At 42.3% G+C, this 24,736-nt stretch overlaps 1 protein-coding gene across 1 annotated transcript in view; it reads right to left on the bottom strand.

The window, feature by feature from the left end:
• Positions 1 to 24,736, bottom strand: part of IL1RAPL2 (interleukin 1 receptor accessory protein like 2) — a 336,211-nt gene that overhangs the window by 130,226 nt on the left and 181,249 nt on the right. The window contains exons 3-4 of the mRNA XM_070759926.1: positions 20,056 to 20,242; positions 14,593 to 14,746 (exon numbers count right to left, since the gene is read on the bottom strand). Coding sequence (XP_070616027.1) covers positions 14,593 to 14,746; positions 20,056 to 20,242 — 341 coding nt within the window. The remainder of the gene's footprint in view (positions 1 to 14,592; positions 14,747 to 20,055; positions 20,243 to 24,736) is intronic.

The raw sequence follows: 24,736 nt of genomic DNA, 5'->3' as shown, positions 1-24,736 counted from the left end.
TCTCCTGGGAGGAAACAGGGCCGGAAAGAGGCACGGAGGTCAAGCCTTTTTGGCCTGTCCTCCTAGGTGATCTCCTGAGAAACAGGGCCACCACGGCTCTCCCTGCTGTTCCCCATTCGCACGCATTTTTGCTTTACAGGAGATTCCTAGAGGGCAAAGAGGCTTCTCTGCTTACAGGCCCTGTTCTCCACGGAAATCTAAGTAGAGGGTTCTTAGGTAGAGGTACCACTGTATATATGTATATGTAGGTGTGCATTGTGTGGGTGTGTATAATTGATGCATATCTTTTAATGAGGTTCTGTATTTGTCTATGTGGAACGCTGGGTACATTTATAGCTTAACTTTTCTGCTTAAATAATAAACACAGGTTGGCATTTAGTTAATTTTTCTGTTTTTAAGTCGGCAGAAAATATTGGTCGTAAAACCGGATATGTTTCATTTAAAAATCGGCTCGCTTCGCAATGGAAGCTTTGATCCCAGTTGTGTGGTAATTTAGGAACCACTTTCACACTTACAGACACACAAGTATCAGTACCGGTATTGATACCTATAGGCCCGTGATGGAGAATCTCTTTTGGTTCGCATGACAAAAAGGGATGTGTTCTTGTGCTATGTGGAATGTGTATAATTTTAGAAGAGCTGTGTGTGTGTGTGTGTGTACATACATATACAGTTTATATAATAGATCATGTATATTTTTGTGTGCCTGTGTGTAATATCTATGTACACATATGGTATATATACATAGAATTAAATAGTATATTTTGAATGTTCATTAATAGTAAATAGACAGGGAAATTGTATCTCTGTGAGGTGAGGAGAGGCCAGGCACCCTAACCCAAACCCTTGATGTGAGTGACATTAAGTTGGCCACCTTTAAGCCAGTCACATGACCTTTAAGCCACGCCCTGGTCACATGATCGTTGTTCTGGTACAAGCTCAACTTTTCCCAGTCAGATAACTTAGCACAAAGAGATATCACAGATCATTTTATTATAGGAATTCTCACAATAACTCACAGTTATGATGCGATTCTTCTGTAGTATAATCTTTCCCATTGGGCAGGTAAAAAGAGATTGAATCGACCCAGGCTCTAGGTATAGCTGGCTGAGTTAGTGAGTGAAGACAAAGACCCTCTGGAATGTTACACCTCATCCCGAGTCAGAGCCAATAGGAACACACAAATGTGGCCACATGTAAAACTACATTACCCAGAGTGCAATTTCACTACATTTCCCCTAATGCAATATCTTAAAGAGACATGCCTAAATACAGTCCAACCATCTCTGTCTCTGGGGACAGCACAATCGTCAAGCCACTTTCACCTGGTCACATGGCCAGCAAGCCACACCTACAAAGTAAACCACACCCACAGTATCTTTCATGTGCCACTTTAAAAAAACATGCAACGCAACACTCATGGCCCCACCCTGCAGATTCTGTTCTAGAATAAAGTTTTAGAAACTTCCAGTGCCTCTCTGAAACTCAAGAAGTGAACGTGAAGCAGAACCATGGGATATTAAACGAAGAAAAAAGGGTAGAAGAAAGCTAATGGTGTCAGGTAGGAGGGAAAGCTTTTAAAAAGCACTTGGAACTTTTATGACCATTTCGGTTTCAACTTCTTGGATTCAGCATAAAAACACTACAGATATTCTCACTCCTCCCCACTCCCAAAAAAAGAGATAAAACTAGTGAACACATCAACCACTCTACTTTTTTAGGCCGTTTGACTTTCGTTAATCTTCCTTTTTTTTGTCTTTCTCTCTCTCTAACCACCATGCCTGGCTATTTGGCAAGCTGTGCCTGAGAAAATATAAAGAAAGGGAAACTCACATTATCTCAGCACTGATTTGGCAAAAGAGGCTGAAAGGGAAATATATATATATATACATTTCCAGGCAATGCCCATTTTGGGAACCCCTGCAAATCGAAACGTAAAGTTACCGCATTTGCAGTCTCCCTAGCCGAGTGAAAAACCAAGAAGCGTCGTTTTAAAAGAGCCCTCGTGGTGAATTAATTACTGGAAGTGAAATCAGAACTTTATTTTATGTTTTGGAATTTCAAAGTGGAAGATGCAGAAACCAGTTTTGTTCCTCCCGTAAGTTTTTAAACACACTCTCTCTCTAACCCTTTCAAAATTATTATTATTATTATTATTATTATTATTATTATTATTATTATTGTTGTTGTTGTCAGTACAACACAGAAAATGAGATCACTATGCTGGATTTCGTATTTCATCACCAGTCGGGCGCTTCCCAAGCACCTAGGACTGCGTGATGTAGCGGCGAATTATGTTTGCCGATCCCAGTAAAGTGGCCTTTTGCAATTGACAGGTGGAGATTTTGTCAATTCCGATGGTTTTCAAATGTCTGCTGAGATCCTTGGCACTGCGCCCAGCGTGCCAAGGACCACTGGGACCACTTTCACGGGCTTATGCCAGAGTCGTTGCAGCTCGATTTTTAGATCTTCGTATTTCACTAATTTCTCTAGCTGCTTCTCCTCAATTCTGCTGTCTCCTGGGATTGCGATTGCGATGATCCATACTTTCTTTTTCTCCACGATCACAATGTCTGGTGTGTTATGCTTCAGAATTCGGTCAGTCTGAAGTCGGAGGTCCCACAGTAGTTTTGCTTGCTCATTTTCATCCACTTTTTTGGGCTTATGATCCCACCAGTTCTTTGCCACTGGGAAATGGTAGTTCCGGCACAAGTTTATTTATTATTATTTATTAAGTTTTTATTATTATTATTACTATTATTACTATTACTATTATTATTATTATTATTATTATTATTATTATTATTATTATTATTTATTAGATTTGTATGCCGCCCCTCTCCGGAGACTCGGAGCGGATCACAACAATAAAACACAGTACAAATCCAATGATGAAAAACAGTTTAAAACCCTTAATATAAAAACAATCATACATCCCAGACAAATCATGCATAAAATAGAATGGAAATCTAAGCTGCTCTCTATCAGCTACTGCTGTCAGCCATCTCTCCTTTGTGATGTACCCCGCAAAAGTGTATTTCACATATTCTTTTTAACGTGCGATACATGGAAGCTTTCCAAACACTAACTTTTCCTTAAAAGCTTCGGCGGACAGCTCTCCGAAAAGAATAACTCGGAAAAGAATGAAAAAAAACTTTGTGCAAAAGCTAGGAATAGATTGAAAAGTCCTCCAGGTAACTTCGCTGCCCCCAGCCTCCTGCCTTTTAGCTGACTGTAGGATAAATGAGATTATCCACCAACCTACTTCGAATGTGACACATTTGGGGAAGCAGAAAAAGGCGATATTTTGTCACTGCAACAGCACCAGTAGAGAGTGCTCTGGTAATCTCACACTACTTACCAGAGTTTACAAAACTTTTGCCAGACCCATCCTCAAATACAACTCATCCGTTTGGAACCCATATTGCATCTTAGACATTAACACCCTTGAAAATGTCCAAAGATACTTCACCAGAAGAGCCTTCACTCCTCCACTTGAAACAGAATCCCCTACGAGACTAGACTTTCAATCCTGGGCCTAGAAAGCCTAGAACTAAGACGCCTTAAACAAGATCTAATAAGTATTGCCCACAAGATCATATGCTGCAACATCCTGCCTTTCGGTGACTACTTCAGCTTCAACCACAACAACACAAGGGCACACAACAGATTTAAACTTAATATTAACCGCTCCAAACTTGATTGTAAAAAATATGACTTCAGTAACCAAGTTGTCGAAGCATGGAACTCATTACCGGACTCCATAGTGTCATCCCCAAACCCCCAACACTTTACCCTTAGATTATCTACGGTTGACCTCTCCAGATTCCTAAGAGGTCAGTAAGGGGCGAGTACAAGTGCACTAGAGTGCCTTTCGTCCCCTGTCCTATTGCTCTCCTATATCTCCTATACCTTTCTTCTATTCCTCTATCTCTTCTATTCTTTCATTGATATGTTCTATTACTATACCTTCTTTTCTATTATTTCTTAGTTATATTTTACTATGAGTATCTCCTCTATAACCTTCATCATGTATTTTACTATGTGTGTGTGTATATATACCCACTAAAACCCTCATTGTGTATTGGACAAAATAAAATAAATAAATAAATAAATAAATAAATAAATAAATAAATAAATAAATAAATAAATAAATAAATAAATAAATAAATAAATAAATAAATAAATAAATAAATAAGGCCGATCCTATGGGTCCCAATAGATTGTTAGAAGCTGTGCACAAGGAGGCGACCTCGTAGATTCCTGATGTATCTAAATAACAAGCATCCTTTAATTCAGAGGTCCCAAAACATGGCCACTTGAAGACTTTGGACTTCAACTCCCAGAATTCTCCAGCCAGCTGGAGAGGAGAAGAAGAGGAAGAAGGAAGTAAAGAGAAAAGAAGAAAAGGAAAGGAAGGAAAGAAGGGAGGGAAGGTGGGAGGAGAGAGGAAGGGAAAGGAAGGGAGGGGTGGGAAGGGAGAGGATTGAAGAAAGAAGTAAAGAGTGAAGGAGGAAAGGAAAGTGCAGGGGTTCTTTTTAAAACTATTTTAAATACTTAAATTTATTGAATTTATTTGGATTTGTACGATTGTTTATATTTTTTGTTGTGAGCCGCCCCGAGTTCGCGGAGAGGGGCGGCATACAAATCTAAATAATAAATAAATAAATAAATAAAGGAAGGAAGGAAAGAAGGAAAGAGGAGAGAGGGTAGGGGGAGGCAGGAAAAAAGGAAGGAAGGAAGGAGGGGAGGGAGGGGAGAGAAGAGGAGGAAGAAGGAAGTAAAGAGAGGACAGAAGGGAAGGAAGGAAGGAAGGGAAGAAAGAAAGAAAGAAAGAAAGAAAGAAAGAAGGGAAGTATATAGGGAAGTAGGAAGGAGGCGAAAGGAGAGGAGAGGAGAAGAGAGGAAATAAATGGATGGGGAAATCCAGGGAAGGAAAGGAGAAAAGAGAAAGGAAAAGAAATAAAATAAACTCTCGGTTTAACAGATCCTATTTGCCAGACATGAGATGCAGTGAACCATATTTCTGTTTAGACTTCCTTTCCTTCTCTCCCCATAACAGGCAGACTTGTTGCATTCAAAATACCCCAGATAACATTTACATTGAATTAGACGGTATTTACATTATTTGTATCAATTCATGTCAATGGGGCGTAATGATGATCACGGTCTACATTGACAGTAAGTGAATGTAATTTATGCCTTTTGCATTCGGAGCGCAAATGAACTAAATTGCCACCAATGAGGCACTTTGGGATAGAATAGACAGGCGGGAATAACACATAGGCTTCCCGCTCTCCCCCCCTACACGCAAATATGGCTGAGATTAATAAAACATTTGCTCTGCAGCCAGGCGAGGCGGCACCCACCTCCATTCCATATTCTTCTTGAGATCTTTGAAAATTGTCTTCGCTTCTCCCAAGTGCAGGAACCTTGGGACAGCTCATCATGAGGACCCACAAGATAATAATTATATATATATATTAAGTACCTCTACTTAAGAACGCCTCTACTTAAGAACTTTTCTAGATAAGAACCGAGTGTTCAAGATTTCTTTGCCTCTTCTCAAGAACCATTTTCTACTTAAGAACCCGAGCCCGGAAAAAATTTCTCAGGAAATTTGAGAACAGCACGAAGGCCCGGCCAGTTTCCAGCCATTCCCCTTTAATCCTGGCCATCTCGGGCTTTTTTGGGCTGCCAGAGGAGCCTTTCGGTGGTTTTCCTTTCTCTGGGCGCTTGGAGAGGGAATAAACCACTTCTCTGTAGTGACTCCCTTGCGCTGCCTCCCACACACCCAGCACATCTGGGTGTGCTCTTGTGTTGTTGTGGTTGAAGCTGAAGCTGAAGTAGTCACTGACAGGCAGGACGTTGCAGCATATGATCTTGTGGGCAATACTTAGATCTTGTTTAAGGCATCTTACTTCTAGGCTTTCTAGGCCCAGGATTGAAAGTCTAGTCTCGTAGGGTATTCTGTTAAACTAACCCACCCTGACTTTCCATGTTGTTGTAGTGACAATGTAGAAAAAGCTACAATGGCAGCCAACGGCTTCTCCATCCACACAAAACAGAAATTTGTGCATACTAATTATATATAATATGTTCCAAAGCCAGCAGACGCAAAGTTAGATCAATTGGAATTTGGCATCATTGTTTGAAAGAGATGATTTTCTCTGCTGTTAAAACTATTTTTTTTTAACTGAACTTCTAAGCCTGAAAAACAATTACATCTTCAGTAGCGGCCACGAGTCTTCCAATGATGGAACAACAGGTTGCAATTTCAAGTGAAGTTTCTCTAATAAAAATGGGTGGCTCTGTTTCTCTGGGAAGAGCGATAAAAAAAGAATGAAAGCTGTCATTATTACCTGGCATTTTCCCATTCATTGATGCAAACATTTATCCTGCCATCTGTCAGGAAGCATCGCAGAAAAATCATAGAGAAATGCCATTCATGAAAGAGAGAAAATTGTTGGTACAGGTTGTCTTCGACTTATGACAATTCAGTTAGTGACAGTTGTCTTGGGGAAAAATGTCATTTGTCACCGTGTATCATAATTATTGAGAAGGGCAAAAATTCCCTAGTACTGAACTATACTGCTCAAAAAAAAATAAAGGGAACCCTCAAATAACCCATCCTAGATCTGAGTGAATGAAATAATCTCATTGAATACTTTGTTCTGTACAAAATTGAATGTGCACAACAGCAGGTGAAATTGATTGTCAATCAGTGTTGCTTCCTAAGTGGACAGTTTGATTTCACAGAAGTTTGATTTACTTGGAGTTATATTGGGTTGTTTCAGTGTTCCCTTTATTTTTTTGAGCAGTGTACTTTATCCTGAGCTACAGATAATCTCTTAGAAGAGAAATAGTTGCATTGGCATAAACATAGATCCATCCTAAGATAAAATACAGGAAATAGTATAAGGGCAGACTAGATGGACCATGAGGTCTTTTTCTGCGGTCAGTCTTCTATTATTTCAAACAAATAAATAAAGTCCAACGAAAAGTCTTTCAAGGGAAAGGCAGATCACCCACACAAACCTTGCTCTTCCTTGGCAAGCTGCCAAGGAACGGTTTGCAGGAAACTTTTGCCAAGTTCAAACAGGAACAAAACGGAGGCTGGAGTTGCAGAGACAAGATCTGGAAATGAACGGAGTTGCTTTTGTGCAGTTATTAAAAATAGGATAGAGGTGTGAAAAGAACATACCTGTACCTCACTCTATACTACTTCAAACCTTATTACAACATTTTATATCAGTTGTGAAGTCTATGGAGATTTGCTGTCATATGCATTGTCCAGTTTCATTTCGAAAAAGCACCTTTGAGACTACCATGATAACTTCCAAGTATTGACTGCTAACAATCCTTTTACCCTTGAATTTCTTCCAGTTAATTATCCACAGAGTTGATTAATTACGCTGACATAAATACTTCAGCTTGATCCTCCCCATAAGTAGCTCAGAGTCAATGGGCATTATAAGTGGGAATCATTCGTGTATTTAAAAGTCGCGAATGATTCACAGTAACTGTCTACCTAAGAACGCCTCTACTTAAGAACTTTTCTAGATAAGAACCGGGTGTTCAAGATTTTTTTGCCTCTTTTTAAGAACCATTTTCTACTTAAGAACCCGAGCCTGGAAAAATTTCCCAGGAAATTTGAGAGCGGCACGAAGGCCCGGCCAGTTTCCTGCCATTCCGCCTTTAATCCCAGCCATCTTGGGCTTTTCTGGGCTGCCAGAGGAGCCTTTCGGTGGCGCTTAAGGAGGCTTTGGCAGTCCAGAGTGAACAAAGCATTTTCCTTTCTCTGGGCGCTTAGAGAGGGAATAAAACCTCTGCCAGCACCCAGAGAAAAGAAACGCTTCCTCTGGGCTGTCCAGAGCGAACAGAGCGTTTTCCTTTCTCTGGGCACTTGGAGAGGGAATAAGCCACTTCACTGTGGTGACTCCCTCGCACTGCCTCCCATACACGCAGCGTGAGGTTGCTTGTCTGGGCGCAGAAAATCAAAAGGGGGCGCTTCGCCCCACCCGGATCTACTTAGCTTCAGCCAAACTGAGGAGTCACCACAGGCACTGGCTGCAAAGCGAAGCGAGCGAGAGGAGAAGAGAGCCCTTCAGCATGGGAAGGAAGAGGAAGCAGGAAGCAGCAGCAGCAGCCTTTCGGTCAAAGGAGCGGGAGGTTCCCCCCTCTCATCCACCTGGGTTTCTCTCTCTGGCGCAGTGTATGGGAGGCAGCCTTACGCCGGGTGCATGGGAGGCGCATGATCCTCCTCACCGCCTCAGAGTCCCTCTTTTTTTAAAAAAAGACTTAAAGTTTTGGATTTTTTGGATTCCCCTCCCCTCCCCTTCTTCCTTCGGCAGCAACTGTCCTCCTCCTCCTCTTCTTCTTCCTCCTCCTCCCACCCAAATTCCGAGCTTTTAAGGGGTGACTTGATCGAAGTGTATAAAATCATGCATGGGATAGAAAAGGTGGATAGAGAAAAATTATTTTCTCTATCACACAATACTAGGACAAGGGGGCCCTCCCTAAAGCTCATAGGTCAGAAAGTGAGGACAAATCAAGGGAAATATTTCTTCACCCAGAGGGTCTTTGGTTTATGGAATTCACTTCCAGAAGAGGTGGTGACAGCTATCAGCCTGGAGAGCTTTAAGGCAGGATTAGACAGATTCATGGATGCCAAGTGTATCGGTGGTTATTGAAACGGATGTCCAAGTGCCGCCTCTATGTGGGTTGAGGCAGGCAGGGTTCCCTTGGGTACCACTTGTTGGGGGGTCGAGGGAAAGGGAGGGTCTTGCCTTCTCTTTCCGCTCAAGAGCCCCATGGACAATTGGTGGACCACTGTGTGACACAGAATGCTGGACTCGATGGGCTTTGGCCTGATTCAGCATGGCTCTTCTTATGTTCTTATGTTCTTAAGTTATTTCTTTCCTAATGGTTTTGCACGCATTATTTGCTTTTACATTGATTCCTATGGGAAAAATTTTTTCTACTTACAAACATTTCTTTTTATGAACCTGGTCACAGAACGAATTAGGTTCTTAAGTAGAGGTACCGCTGTATTAGCAAACATAGGGTATAATTTACAGCCCCTCTCAATTGGGAGGTTGTTTGGTCTTTTGGGATTTTAGGTGCACTTCAATTCCCAGAATTCCCCTATCAGCATGGAATTCTGGGAACTGAAGTCCACACCTTATAAAGAGGCTAAGGTTGAAAAACATTGCCCTTAGTCACAGAAGAGACTAAGAGATGTCACAAAAGGCATTCCTGCTCCCAATTTTGGAACTCATTCTCGCCGATGACTCTAAAGTGTGCAAAAGGGTTGATATTCCTGGAGGGGTCTGTAATATGGTAAATGATTTAGCTTTACTAGATAAATGGTCAAAGCAATGGAAACTGCAGTTTATTGTTTCCAAATGTAAAATAATGCACTTGGGGAAAAGGAATCCTCAATCTGAGTATTGCATTGGCAGTTCTGTGTTAGCAAAAACTTCAGAAGAGAAGGATTTAGGGGTAGTGATTTCTGAGAGTCTCAAAATGGGTGAGCAGTGTGGTCGGGCAGTAGGAAAAGCAAGTAGGATGCTTGACTGCATAACTAGAGGTATAACAAGCAGGAAGAGGGAGATTGTGATCCCCTTATATAGAGCGCTGGTGAGACCACATTTGGAGTACTGTGTTCAGTTCTGGAGACCTCACCTACAAAAAGATATTGACAAAATTGAACGGGTCCAAAGACGGGCTACAAGAATGGTGGAAGGTCTTAAGCATAAAACGTATCAGGAAAGACTTCATGAACTCAATCTGTATAGTCTGGAGGACAGAAGGAAAAGGGGGGACATGATCGAAACAGTTAAATATGTTAAAGGGTTAAATAAGGTTCAGGAGGGAAGTGTTTTTAATAGGAAAGTGAACACAAGAACAAGGGGGCACAATCTGAAGTTAGTTGGGGGAAAGATCAAAGGCAACATGAGAAAATATTATTTTACTGAAAGAGTAGTAGATCCTTGGAACAAACTTCCAGCAGACGTGGCTGGTAAATCCACAGTATCTGAATTTAAACCTGCCTGGGATGAACATATATCCATTGTAAGATAAAATACAGGAAATAGTATAAGGGCAGACTAGATGGACCATGAGGTCTTTTTCTGCCGTCAGTCTTCTATGTTTCTATGTTTCTATCCTCCCAAGTGAACGTCGAATTTGCTAAAAATTGGGGCCAGAAGCACTGCTGACGATAGGAAAAATAAAGGAACCGAAACAATCACTCCCTGCCCATCCAATGGCGCCTCTTCGTTGCAATATAGGAGCATCGATACAAAAATGTGTTTACAGAGAAAGGAACTTAAGAGACCACATTTCTCTCGCGAGCCGACCGAGTAATCTAGCGATTTAAGACTGGAGTAAAGTAAACGAGTTGACTCTGGGGAAAAGCAGTGGAGGAATGCCTGGCAAAATGATAAAAGGGAACATTATTTACCATTCTAATTACTCCGCCTGCGAGACATTCTACCCGGGAAGCTGTAAAGCAAAGCAGCGGAGAACTGGGATTATATATAATTCATACACTGCAGCATATTGCTCCTTTTTCTCTGCGTCTTTATGGGGCCTTCTGAAGGAAGCCTCCACCTTCCCTTCCTTTGCAGAATTGTCATCTCCGTGAGTCAGTTGGCTTCATGGCCAACCTTGACCCAGCAATTGAAAATTAAAGATGAATTCTCTAATGGAAGCCATTAGAATAGGGACCCTCCTCTCCCTCCTCCTCCTCCTCCTCCACCTCCTCTCCTTCCTCCTCCTCCTCTCCTTCTACTCCTCCTTCTCCTTCTTGACAAAAGCCATTTGCTTTGTTAAGATTGGATCTTCTGGCTTCATCTTCTTCTCTTCTTCTTCTTCCTCCTCCTCCTCATCTTATTCTTCCACCTCCTTCTCCTCCTCCTCCTTCTTCTCCTTCTTCCTCTCCTCCTCCTCCTCCCTCTTCTCCTTCTTCTTCCTCTCCTCCTTCTCCTCCTCCTCCTCCTTCTTGACAAAAGCCATTTGCTATGTTAAGGTTGGGTCTTCTGGCTTCTTCTCTTCTTCCTCTCCTCCTCCCTCTTCTCCTTCTTCTTCCTCTCCTCCTTCTCCTCCTCCTCCTTCTTCTTGACAAAAGCCATTTTCTATGTTAAGGTTGGGTCTTCTGGCTTCTTCTTCTCTTCTTCCTCTTTCTCTCCTCCTCCTCCTCCCTCTTCTCCTTCTTCTTCCTCTCCTCCTCCTTCTTCTTGACAAAAGCCATTTTCTATGTTAAGGTTGGGTCTTCTGGCTTCTTCTTCTCTTCTTCCTCTTTCTCTCCTCCTCCTCCTCCCTCTTCTCCTTCTTCTTCCTCTCCTCCTCCTCCTCCTTCTTCTTGACAAAAGCCATTTTCTATGTTAAGGTTGGGTCTTCTGGCTTCTTCTTCTCTTCTTCCTCTTCCTCTCCTCCTCCTCCTCCCTCTTCTCCTTCCTCTTCCTCTCCTCCTCCTCCTTCTTCTTGACAAAAGCCATTTTCTATGTTAAGGTTGGGTCTTCTGGCTTCTTCTCTTCTTCCTCTTCCTCTCCTCCTCCTCCTCCTCCCTCTTCTCCTTCTTCTTCCTCTCCTCCTCCTCCTTCTTCTTGACAAAAGCCATTTGCTATGTTAAGGTTGGGACTTCTGGCTTCTTCTTCTCTTCTTCTTCTTCTTCCTCTCCTCCTCCTCCTCCTCCTCCTCCTCCTCCTCCTCTATGTTATATTAAGGTTGGGTCTTCTGCCTTTTGTCTTTAAGATGTCTGCTTCAGTTACCCCAAACGGTTGACTTGATTCTCCATCCTTCAGGCTGTGGTTGGCCCAAAAGGGGCTTTTTCCAGAAGGTAACTGGACTTCCCTGAAAATGTTTCGCCGCTGCTGCTGCTGCTGCTGCTGCTGCTGCTTCTTCTTCTTCTTCTTCTTCTTCTTCTTCTTCTTCTTCTTCTTCTTCTTCTTATTATTATTATTATTATTATTATTATTATTATTATTTATTATTATTATTGTTATTATTATTATTATTATTATTATTATTATTATTATTTATTAAATTTGTATGCCGCCCCTCTCTGTAGACTCGGGGTGGCTTATCCAAGAATCTTGAAGGAAAACAGGGTTCCAATCACACGGGTGGGGCCACCACCTTGTCTTCCAGGCCATGCTTGACGAAGTGGGCATAAATCAACAATCAGCAGGAGAAATTGCATAGAGTAAGACACCAGAACTCGTGTCCTTATTTCTTCCCCTCACCTTCTTTCTTCCCATAGTTCATTTGGGGGTTGATTATTTCCTTCCCTCGGGCCAGCCAAGCTGACAGATCCACGCTCCCGATACAAAATAATACAAAATGGTTTAAACCCCCGTTAAGTCTGGAGAAACAACAGCTCAAATTATCCTCACTCCACTTGACAGGGCTGGCTTAGAAGAAGAGCACAGAGAGTGAGAATTGACAATGATAAGTCCCCGGGCAAAACTCAGAAGTTAGGACACACACGCACACACACACACACTCCCATTATTTCCTGCCTGACGTCTTGAAATATTCAGATGAACTCTAAAATCGGGGTCATCTTTAAAGCGTGGCGAAGTCCCCCTCAATCCCTGTTGCCAAAACACACAGCTTCTCCACATCTCCGAATCTTTGAAAACAAACAGCAGGGCGTGCAAAGATCACAGCCCCAAGCTCAACACAACTTGGAGAAACAGGTTGGAGAAATCCATAATACTCCAACGAATTAGAAATTTGGGAGATAGTATGAAGAGATAAGAGCAAGTTTGGTCTGGAATGGAATGGAATGGAGTGGAGTGTGAAAGAATACAGTAGAGTGGATGGAGTGGAGTAGAGTGTAGAAGGGTAAAGTCGAGTGGAGTCGAGTGGAGTGGAGTATAGAAGAGTAGAGTAGAGTAGAGTAGGGTAGAGTGGAGTGTAGAAGAGTAGAGTAGAGTGGAGTGGAGTGTAGAAGAGTAGAGTAGAGTGGAGTGGAGTGGAGTGAAGTGTAGAAGAGTAGAGTAGAGTAGAGTAGAGTAGAGTGGAGTGGAGTGGAGTGGAGGGGAGTGTAGAAGAGTAGAGTGGCGTGGAGTTGAGTGGAGTCGAGTGGAGTCGAGTGGAGTGGAGTATAGAAGAGTAGAGTAGAGTAGGGTAGGTTAGAGTGGATGGAGTGGAGTGTAGAAGAGTAGAGTGGAGTGGAGTGTAGAAGAGTAGAGTAGAGTGGAGTCGAGTCGAGTAGAGTAGAGTGGAGTGGAGTGGAGTGGAGTGGAGTGTAGAAGAGTAGAGTAGAGTGGAGTCGAGTGGAGTCGAGTGGAGTGGAGAAGAGTAGAGTAGAGTAGAGTGTAGTGTAGAAGAGTAGAGTAGAGTAAAGTGGAATGGAGTGTAGAAGAGTAGAGTGGAGTGGAGTGGAGTGGAGTAGAGTAGAGTAGAGTAGAGTAGAGTAGAGTAGAGTAGAGTAGAGTAGAGTAGAGTAGAGTAGAATAGAATAGAATAGAATAGAATAGAATTCTTTATTGGCCAAGTGTGATTGGACACACAAGGAATTTGTCTTTGGTGCAGATGTTCTCAGCGTACATAAAAGAAAAGACGCAATTTTCAAGAATCATAAGGTACAAGACTCAATGATTGTCATAGGGGTCAAATAAGCAACGAGGAAACAATCAATATTAATAAAAATCTGAAGAATACAAGAAACAAGTGACAGTCACACAGTCATAAGTGAGAGGAGATGGGTGATAGGAATGACAAGAGAAAACTAGTAGTAATAGTAGTGCAGACTTAGTAGAGTTTGACAGTGTTGAAGGTTAGTCTAGTGGTTAAGGCACCAGGCAAGACAGTAGGAGATGGTGAGTTCTAGTCTTGCCTTAGGTGTGAAAGCCAGCTGGCTGACTTTAAGGCAATCACCAGGGGACTGTGAATTCTAGCCCAGCCTTAGACAGATGAGTGACTTTGGGCCAACTGCCAGGAGACTGTGAGTTCTAATCCCGTCTTAGGTGTAAAAGAATACTAAAAGTCTGTGGAGAGGGGCGGCATACAAATCCAATTAATAACAATAATAATAATAATAATAATAATAATAATAATAATAATAAGAATAAGAAGAAGAAGAAGAAGAAGAAGAAGAAGAAGAAGAAGTAACTTTGAGCCAATCACCAGGAGACAGAGAGTTTTAGTCTGCCTTAGGCATGTTGAAGTCCAGATATCTTCAAATTGCCAAGGTTTATTTATTCAATTTATTCAATTTTTATGCCACCCTTCTCCTTAGACTCAGGGCGGCTTACAACATCTTAGCAATAGCACTTTTTAACAGAGCCAGCCTATTGCCCCCACAATCCAGGTCCTCATTTTACCCACCTCGGAAGGATGGAAGGCTGAGTCAACCTTGAGCCGGTGATGAGATTTGAACTGCTGACCTTCAAAATCTACAGTCAGCTTCAGTGGCCTGCAGTACAGCGCTCTACCTGCTGCGCCACCCCGGCTCTTTGGTTGGGAAACACTGCCATAGACTAAGTAAATCAAGGAGGGATGAGACGCACCGTCAAATTTGCAGACCCTCCCTATCGTAAGCGTCGTTTTCAAAGTCCACAACGGAAGGTTCCTTACCTGTAACTCTGAGTTCGGTTGTGCGCCTGATCAGCTTCCCTTCAAACTTCAGCTCGCAGGTGTAATTCCCGCTGTCTTCCTCCTGCACATCTTCGATCAAAAGGGTGTTCTCTTTCTGAACCACCACGCTTCTCCACAATTTGGGCTTGCACTCCTGGGGAGGGAGAACACAAAGAGAGATCGGCACTTTGAGCCAACGAGACCGCGATGGTCTGCTAATGCAACTTGACTGGCTCTTCAATTATGCATGGGTTTTTTTTATTTATTTACTGAAATGTCGGTTGCGACCCAGGAAGAGAGGATCTCGCAAGTCCCAGGTTCAACCTTGAGAATTTTGGAGGCAGGGGAATTTACCCCACATCATAAGTGCACTAGCCTGCCTTTCGTCCCCTGTCCAATTGTCTCGCCTTATCTCATATATCATATATCTTTTCTTCCTTTCATATATCCTCTCCTCTACTTTTATATCTTTTCTTTATATATAATACAGTGGTACCTCATCTTACGAACGCCTCTTCTAACTAACTTTTCAAGATACGAACCCGGTGTTTAAGATTTTTTTGCCTCTTCTTCCGAACTATTTTCACCTTACGAACCCAAGCTGCTGCTGCTGGGATGAAGGGGTTTCTTTCCCCCACCTTTTCTGAAGAAAGAAAAGGGAGGGGCGGCTTGGAGGGGGGAAAGACTGCATTTTAAAAACTAGGAGAACAGCGTGCTTGCAGGCACTGAAAGAGTGTCTTTTGAAGAAAGAAAAGGGAGGGGCGGCTTGGAGGCGGAAAGACTTTGCGGAGAACAAGGTGCTTGCAGAGGCACTGAAAGGGTGTCTTTTGAAGAAAGAAAAGGGAGGGGCGCCCCCCTTGCCTTTCTTCCTTCCCACTCACCCTTTAGCCTAGCCTTGCTTCTTCCAGCCCCCTTTAGCTGCTCCTCCCTGCCCTCTGTTCGCCTCCCTTCTAAAGTTTGGGATTTTCCTGAAGGATTTGCACACATTATTTGCTTTTACATTGATTCCTATGGGAAATTGTTTCATCTTACGAACTTTTCACCTTACGAACCTCCTCCTGGAACCAATTAAGTTCGTATCATGAGGTACCACTGTACTTCATGTCTATCCTCCTCAATATGTATTGTGTATTGGACAAAATAAATAAATAAATAAAATAAACATCAGAAGATGAACATTGGAGAGCAGTTTCTCTGGTGGAATCCTTCTGGTTTTGGTTTGGTTTTTTCATTTCGCGTGTTGGCTGGGAATTCTGGGGACTGTAGTCCCAGCGGAAACAACCCTGACCCCAGGAGAAGCCGTTGCAATGCGCTTTTGTTATCTTGCCTGCACGCCAGTCATTTTTCGAAACTTCTGACTTGCAACCCTGTCATTGCTCCCTTGCTTCTTTCAATGGGCAATCTCCCTCCTGCTCAGCTTAATCGGGATGACAACTTAATTGTGAGTTGTCACCCATCAGGCAGATGTGGTGTAACTTATGGGTGGGACTGAGATAATAACAAGGCAAAGGACTTCGGCATTGGGTGTGTTGAAATGTTGCTTCAGCTATAAACTCATTTGGCCTTCGACACACAGAGCTAAATGGATGTGAATGTGGCTCACACAGGTGCATACACAAAGAGAGAGAGAAAGAGATAGAGAAAGAGAGAGAGGGAGGAGGAGAGGGAGGGACAAGAGAGAGGTGGAGGGAGAGAGAGGAGGGAGAGAGAGAGGAGAAGGGGAGGAAGGGAGGAGAGAGGAAGAGAGAGACAGAGAGAGAGGGAGGAGGAGGGGAGGGAGGGAGAGAGAAAGTGGAAGAGAGAGAGAGAGAAAGAAAGAGAGAGAGAAAGTGGAAGAGAGAAAGTGGAAGAGAGAGAGAATGTGGAAAAGAGAGAGAGAAAGAGAGAGAGAAGGTGGAAGAGAGTGAGAGAGAAAGAGAGAGAAAGTGGAAGAGAGAAAGAGAGAGGGGGAGTGGAAGAGAGAAAGAGAGAGAAAGTGTGTGAGAGAGAGAAAGTGGAAGAAATGGAGAGAGAGGGAGAGTGGAAGATAGAAAGAGAGAGAGAAAGTAGAAGAGAGAGAAAGTGAGAGAGAGAAAGAGAAAGTGAGAGAAAGAGAGAGAGAAAGAAAGTGGAAGAGAGTGAGTGAGAGAGAGAGAAAGTGAGAGAAAGAGAAAGAGAGGGAGAGAGAGAGAAAGAAAGTGGAAGAGAGAAAGAGAGAGACAGAAAGAGAGAGAGAAAGTGGAAGAGAAGAGGCAGCAGGGAAGTGAGAGATGACCTTTGCTAAACTGCTTTCTGGATGAGAGTTTTCAGGATAACCTCATGAGATTAGGGCAAAATCTGCTTCCGTTCCTGGGGGCTGAAGGGCGTCACTACATTGTCTTCTAACCCAGATCTTCCTCTCCCTGGGAGAGCTACCTCCTTCAATGGCCCCCTTTGCTCGGCTGGCTTGAGATCAATGTTATTCTCACAGGGGGCAAAGTTGCTCCCAAACAAATACAGCGACAACCCAATACTCTGCACCTTGGTTTCTGCTCATCTCTCATCCCAGCATGGAAGTTGTCAGCCATCCCTGACACATGACCAAGAATCAGAAGGTCTCTGCTCTTGTCTGACACATGGCCAGGCTCTGCATCTCGTCAGGGTTCCAGATAAATTATTTGCAAATATTGCAACGTTGGGAGCAAACAAAGCTGAGCATTTGAAGTTCCAATGGCCTCCTTCTGCTTTGCCCGCAAGACATGGAGAAAGACAAGGGGGTGGGGTGGATGGATAGATGGATGGATGGAAAGGAGGAAGGGAGGGAGGGAGGGAGGAAAGAAAGAAAGGAGGGGGAGCGAGGGAAGGAGCAAGAGTGGAAGGAAGGAAGGAAGGAAGGTGTGTGGATGAATGGATGGATGGATGGATGAAAGAAGGAAGGAAGGAAGGGGAAAGAGGAGTGAGGGAGTGAGGAAAGGAGAGGGAGCGAGGGAAGGAGCAAGAGTGGAAGGATGGAAAGAAGGAGAGAAGGAAGGAAGGAAGGAGAGAAGGAGCAAGATCAGAAGGAAGGAAGGATGGAGGGAGGAAAAAGGGAAGGAGCAAGAGAGGAAAGAAGGAAAGAAGGAACGAAGGGAGGGAGGGGAAAGAGGAGGGAGTGAGTAAAGAAAGGAAAGGGAGGGAGGGAAGGAGCAAGAGTGGAAGGAAGGAAGGAAGGAAGGAAGGAAGGGGAAAGAGGAGTGAGTGAGTGAGGAAAGGAGAGGGAGCGAGGGAAGGAGCAAGAGTGGAAGGGAGGGAGGAAGGACGGAAGAGGGAGGGAGGAGGAGGAGGGAGGGAGGGAGGAAAGAAAAGAGAGGGAGCGAGGGAAGGAGCAAGAGTGGTAAGATGGAAAGAAGGAGAGAAGGAAGGAAGGAAGGAAGGAGAGAAGGAGCAAGATCAGAAGGAAGGAAGGATGGAGGGAGGAAAGAGGGAAGGAGCAAGAGAGGAAAGAAGGAAGGAAGGAAGGAAGGGGAAAGAGGAGTGAGTGAGTGAGGAAAGGAGAGGGAGCGAGGGAAGGAGCAAGAGTGAAAGGAAGGGAGGAAGGACGGAAGAGGGAGGAGGAGGAGGGAGGAAAGAGAAGAGAGGGAGCGAGGGAAGGAGCAAGAGTGGTAGGATGGAAAGAAGGAGAGAAGGAAGGAAGGAAGGAGAGAAGGAGCAAGATCAGAAGGAAGGAAGGATGGAGGGAGGAAAGAGGGAAGGAGCAAGAGAGGAAAGAAGGAAAGAAGGAAGGAAGGAAGGAAAGGAAGGAAATGGAGGAAGGAATGCCAGATGAAATGAAAGAAAAACAGACTTTTAAAAAAGCTTAAAGGAGGCCAACTCAGGAATAAAGATGTACTGTAGGCTGTTCTAGAATGAAAAGTTATCCATATATAAAGGAAGGAAATCAAAGGAACAGCAATGATTTTCATCAACTCAACGTGTCGTTTTCCATAATTCTCCCCCTATTATGAAGCTCCCACTGAAAAGCAGCTCTGGTGAGCTCTTTCTTCACTAGTGTGAGGCCTGAACTGCCTTTTTTCTTTTCTTTTTTTTAGGAAAACCTGGGCTTTGAAACTAGGTTTTTCTTTCTTTTTGCAATGTGGGGTCACTGACTCGCAAGAAACAGCTTCCTGAGCCACCCGGCTTCTGAGCCTTGAGTTTTCTTCTGAGCTTTATTTTCTTCTGATTCCATCTGCATATTTTTAATGAGTTGTTCATGTTAGCTGCTTTGGGTTGCCAGAAAAAGCAGAGTAGAAATTCATTTTCAAAAGCAATATTTTGCCTCCCTCCCTTAATTATAGCATCTGTCTATTTGTCTGTCTCTGTCTCTGTCTCTGTATCTGTCTCTGTATCTGTCTCTCTATCTCTCTATCTCTCTATCTCTCTATCTCTCTATCTCTCTATCTCTCTATCTCTCTATCTCTCTATCTCTCTATCTATATCTATCATCTATCTATCCGCATCAGTCTGTCCGTCTGTCTCTATCCATTATCTATCCATCCATCCATCCATCCATCCATCATCATCTATTTATCCGCATCAATCTGTCTGTCTCTTTGTCTATCTCTGTCTATTAATCTTTTTGTCTGTCTGTCTGTCTCTATGTATGTATGTATGTTTAATTTATACATGGTATGTTTGTGTGTATGTCTGTTAGTATATGGGGTCTTTTTAAAATCTTTAAATATTTTAAACTTGTCACATTATTTATGATTTGTTCTACGTGTTGTGAGCCGCTCCGAGTCTTCGGAGGGGGGCGGCATACAAATCTAAGTAATAAATAAATAAATAAAATAAAAAAGTATGTATGTATGTATGTATGTATGTATGTATGTATGTATGTATGTATGTATGTATGTTGGTCTGCTGTCTATCTACCGGTATCTCTCTCTCTCTCTCTCTCTCTCTCTCCTATCTACCTACCTACCTACCTACCTACCTACCTATCTATCTATCTATATCTATCATCTATCTATCCGCATCAGTCTGTCTGTCCATCTGTCTCTGTCCATTATCTATCTATCCATCCATCCATCATCATCTATCTCTCCGCATCTATCTGTCTGTTTCCTTGTCTATCTCTGTGTATTATCTATTTGTCTGTCTGTCTGTCTGTCTGTCTGTCTGTCTGTCTGTCTGTCTGTATGTATGTATGTATGTATGTATGTATGTCGGTCTGCTGTTTATCTACCGGCATCTATCTATCTATCTATCTATCTATCTATCTATCTATCTATCTATCTATCTATCTATCTATCTATCTATCTATCGATGTTTCTATCTTCTATCTATCATTTATCTATCTATCTATCTATCTATCTATCTATCTATCTATCTATCGATGTTTCTATCTTCTATCTATCATTTATCTGCCTACAATATGTATCTGTCCATCTATCCATGTAGGTATGTAGATATGTATTTATGTATTTATATATTTATTTATATATTTATACATCTATATAGCTATATAAGTATAAATAACTGTCTCACCTTATACCAGATTATATCCGGTTCTTGGTTGCCCATTTTGTAATCCTCGGTATCCGGGCAGGAAATAACTTTGGTCCTGGTGATTTCTGATTTTTCTAAGTAACGAATTGTGCTGTTGTAACAAAGTCCAAGTTCATTTTCGGCCACCGTCAAGGACATGGACACTTTCATGCAATACGATGAGTTTCTGCAGAGAAATAACAGAAGGCGGCAACCGGTTGAAACGTTATTCATCCTACCAATCAATCACCTTTCTCTTTGAAACGTGGAGAGTGCAAACACGTACCTGAAGGACAGGTAGTCCTTGACTTACGCCCACAATGGAGCCCAAAATTTATGGCGTTGAGTTAAGTGAGTTTTCCCCAATTTTACCACCTTTCTTGACACAGTTGTTAAGTGAATTGTTGTGGTTGTTAAACTTAGTAACATGGTTACTAAGTGGGTCAGGCTTCCCTGTCAACTTTATTTCTCAGACGGTCAATAAACAGAATCGTATGACCCCCAACAGACATAAAGACTAGTCAGTTGCCAAGCGTCTGAATTTTGATCAATGGTGATTCCGCAAAGGTCGTACGTGTGAAAAATGGCCATAATTCACTCTTTTCAGGGCCCCTTGTAACTTTGAACGGTCAGTAAATGAACCATTTGTAAGTCGAGGATGAGCTGTACCTCCATCCCTTGGAAAAAAAAAAAAATCTCTGGATGGTGTAGAAAAAAAACACCATTGAAATTAGAAGCAGTTGACTAAGTACCCAGAAAATAAAATAAAATCCAAAGAGCATTGCGAAATGAGATGGAGCCATTGCAGAGACCCACTTAATCTTTTGCAAGTTAAATCAAATAACGATGAATGGCATGCTTGACCCCATCTTCATTTTGATCCCAGGCAAGAATTTGAAAAAATAATTTGCCTCTCCAGAACCTGGCAGATGGAGAAAATGAACAGAGAGAAATCACATTAGCTGCATTAAACAAATTGATTTTTAAAATTTACTCGGGTTTCATTTCATTATAATTTTAGTAAGATTTAATTGTAGTCAGTTATATAAAAACTAAATCTAGCTTTTGACCTGTCCTCTTATATTCCTTCACATCTCATCCTAATCACATTTTTCTTTTTTTAAATGTCTGTCTGCCTGTCTGTCTTTCTATCATCTACCTACCTACCTACCTACCCATCCATCCATCCATTATTTCTCTTTCTCCTTCTCCTACTCTTTCTCGTTCTCTCTCTTTCTTTGTCTTTTTCATTTCATCTATCTACCTATCGATCATCTATCTATCTATCTATCTATCTATCTATCTATCTATCTATCTATCTATCTATCTATCTATCTATCTATGTATCCTTTCCATCCATCTACCCACCCATCTCCATCCATCCATCCATCTATCTATCTGTCAACTATCTATCTACCTACCTACCTACCTACCTATCTATCCTTTCCACCCACCCACCCATCCATCCATCCATCCATCCATCTATCTGTCAACTATCTACCTACCTACCTACCTATCATCTATCTACCTACCTACCTACCTACCTATCTATCTATCTATCTGTCTGTCTGTCTATTTATCTACCTACCTACCTACCTATCTATCATCTATCTATCTATTTATCTATCTATTTATCTATCTATCTATCTACCTACCTACCTACCTATCTATCATCTATCTATCTATTTATCTACCTACCTACCTACCTACCTATCTATCATCTATCTATCTATCTATCTATCTATCTATCTATCTATCTATTTACCTACCTACCTACCTACCTACCTACCTATCTATCATCTATCTATCTATCATCTATCTATCTATTTATCTACCTACCTACCTACCTACCTATCATCTATCTATCTATCTATCTATCTATCTATCTATCTATCTATCATCTATCTATTTATCTACCTACCTATCTATCCTCTACCTATCTATCTATTTATCTATCTACCTACCTACCTATCTACCTGTGATGAAATCCATTTTTATCTTTTTTACCACTGCTTCTGTGAATGTGGCTTGGTGGGTTTGGTGTAACTTGATTTTCTGCAAACCTGGTACCCGCCCATCAAACATCTGCAGACTTGACCACTAGCTCTTTTTCCTGGGGAAGAGTGTTGTCTATGTTGCCCATGCCATTCCCATTCACTCATCTCTACAATCCACACTCCTTGTAGAGTGTTTCATAATTAACTTAGCTCAAATGGTGATGAAATATCTCGCTTAGAGTACCAAAAGTTCAGCCAGTTGAGAAGGTCAGGGTAAGAATAAGTTCACCAAGAGAGTTTGTAACGCAGGCAGTTGGGACTGTGGAACAACACCTTTTGACAAACGCATTGGTTAATGATCTTGCATTATTTAATTCTTTTTTCCCCCCTCTGCACCGCCTCGGGCAGATTCTATTTAAATTGCTTGTTGGCAGAAGGACCTGAGATTGCTGAATTCTACTCATTAGCTACAATTAGGTAAGAGTCAGATTGAGGAAACATACCACCCGATTAGTCAAACACAGCATGTACTTCGCCTAGAGGGAGAAGCTACATTAGCAAAGGATTAGTACGGCACAATACACATTTGCACGCATTCTAAAAATAGGTAGTAAACTCCCGATAAAGGCTTGTCTCAATGGCCAACTCCCGGGTTTATCTAAGCTGGGATTTGTTTTGACTCTTCCAGGCATATCGCTCTGAGAGGAATTGGACCTAATTCTCGCAGCCAACCCACACTCAGTAAAAGACCATGGAATACTAATATCAAATGACCTAAGTGCTAAAGCCCACTGCAACAATATCGCCAAAAAGGCTTCCAGAGTTGTTAACCTGATCCTACGTAGCTTCTGCTCTGGCAATCTCACACTACTGACTAGAGCCTACAAAACCTATGCCAGACCCATTCTCGAATATAGCTCATCTGTCTGGAACCCACACCACATCTCAGACATCAACACTCTCGAAAACGTCCAAAGATATTTCACCAGAAGAGCCCTTCACTCCTCCACTCGAAACAGAATACCCTACGAAAATAGACTAACTATCCTGGGTCTTGAAAGCTTAGAACTGCGGCGCCTAAAACACGATTTAAGTATTGCCCACAAGATCATATGCTGCAACGTCCTTCTGGTCAACGACTACTTCAGCTTCAACCGCAACAACACAAGAGCACGCAACAGATTCAAATTTAATATTAACCACTCCAAACTTGACTGTAAAAAATATGACTTTAACAATCGAGTTGTCGAAGCGTGGAACTCATTACCGGACTCAATAGTGTCAACTCCCAACATTTCTCCCTTAGACTCTCCACGATTGACCTCTCCAGGTTCCTAAGAGGCCAGTAAGGGCCGTACATAAGTGCACTGATGTGCCTATCGTCCCCTGTCCAATTGTCTTTCCTTATCTCATATATCATATATATTCTCTCCCTCCCATCTACTTCTCTTCTTTTTTACTTTCTATCTTTATATATATTACTTAATGTCTATTCTCTTCCATATGTATTGTATATTGGACGAAGAATAAATAAATAAATAATAAATAAATAAATAAATAATTGCCAAAAAGGGGATATACAACAAGAAGGCACTAGGAAGGATTGACCAAGATTCTTTTTAATGAAAAGAAGGAAAATTATATCAGCAATAGCAATAGTATTTAGACTTATACAGTGTTCCCTTGGTTTTCGCGGGGGATGCGTTCCGAGACCGCCCGCGAAAGTCGAATTTCCGCGAAGTAGAGATGCGGAAGTAAATGCACTATTTTTGGCTATGAACAGTATCACAAGCTTTCTTTCTTTCTTTCTTTCTTTCTTTCTTTCTTTCTTTCTTTCTTTCTTTCTTTCTTTCTTACTTACTTACTTACTTACTTACTTACTTACTTACTTACTTACTTACTTACTTACTTATTTATTTATTACATTTGTATGCCGCCCCTCTCCGTAGACTCGGGGCGGCTCACAACAAAATAAAACAGTTCATGACAAATCTAATAATTATAATTTAAAATATTTTTTAAAAAAACCCCATTTACTAAGCAAACATAAATACAAACATACCATGCATAAATTGTATATGCCCGGGGGAGATGTCTCAGTTCCCCCATGCCTGACGACAAAGGTGGGTTTTAAGGAGCTTACGAAAGGCAAGGAGAGTAGGGGCAGTTCTAATCTCTGGGGGGAGCTGGTTCCAGAGAGTCGGGGCCACCACAGAGAAGGCTCTTCCCCTGGGGCCCGCCAACCGACATTGTTTAGTTGACGGGACCCGGAGAAGGCCGACTCTTTCGCTGGCTGGGGAATTCTGGGAGTTGAAGTCCAAATACCTTCAAGTTGCCAAGGTTGGGAAACACTGCTTTGGAAGACCTCCAAGGTCTCCTTCAATTCTGTTACAGTATTTTGTTCTGTTCTTTATCCGCACGGTCAATATTTGCTTTGTCGGTTGGTTGGTTTCAGCCTACTTATATGCTGCTGAGCAGCTTGCAATCAAACCAACGTCAACAGCACAGAATGCTCCTCTAACGGAGAGAGAGGAGCGAGGGGTCGTGGGATAAGCTGTCTTTTTACATACGAGAGGCTGCCACAGAGAGAACGGGCTTGACCTACTCTGCAAAGCTCCTGAGGGTAGGACAAGAAAGCAACAGGCTGGAAGCTCGTTAAAGAGACATCCAGTCTGGAACTAAGG

The sequence above is a fragment of the Erythrolamprus reginae genome, chromosome 8 (assembly GCF_031021105.1).
Source record: "Erythrolamprus reginae isolate rEryReg1 chromosome 8, rEryReg1.hap1, whole genome shotgun sequence".
In the NCBI taxonomy this organism is placed as follows: Eukaryota; Metazoa; Chordata; class Lepidosauria; order Squamata; family Dipsadidae; genus Erythrolamprus; species Erythrolamprus reginae.
This window is presented reverse-complemented; position numbering and strand designations above follow the sequence as displayed.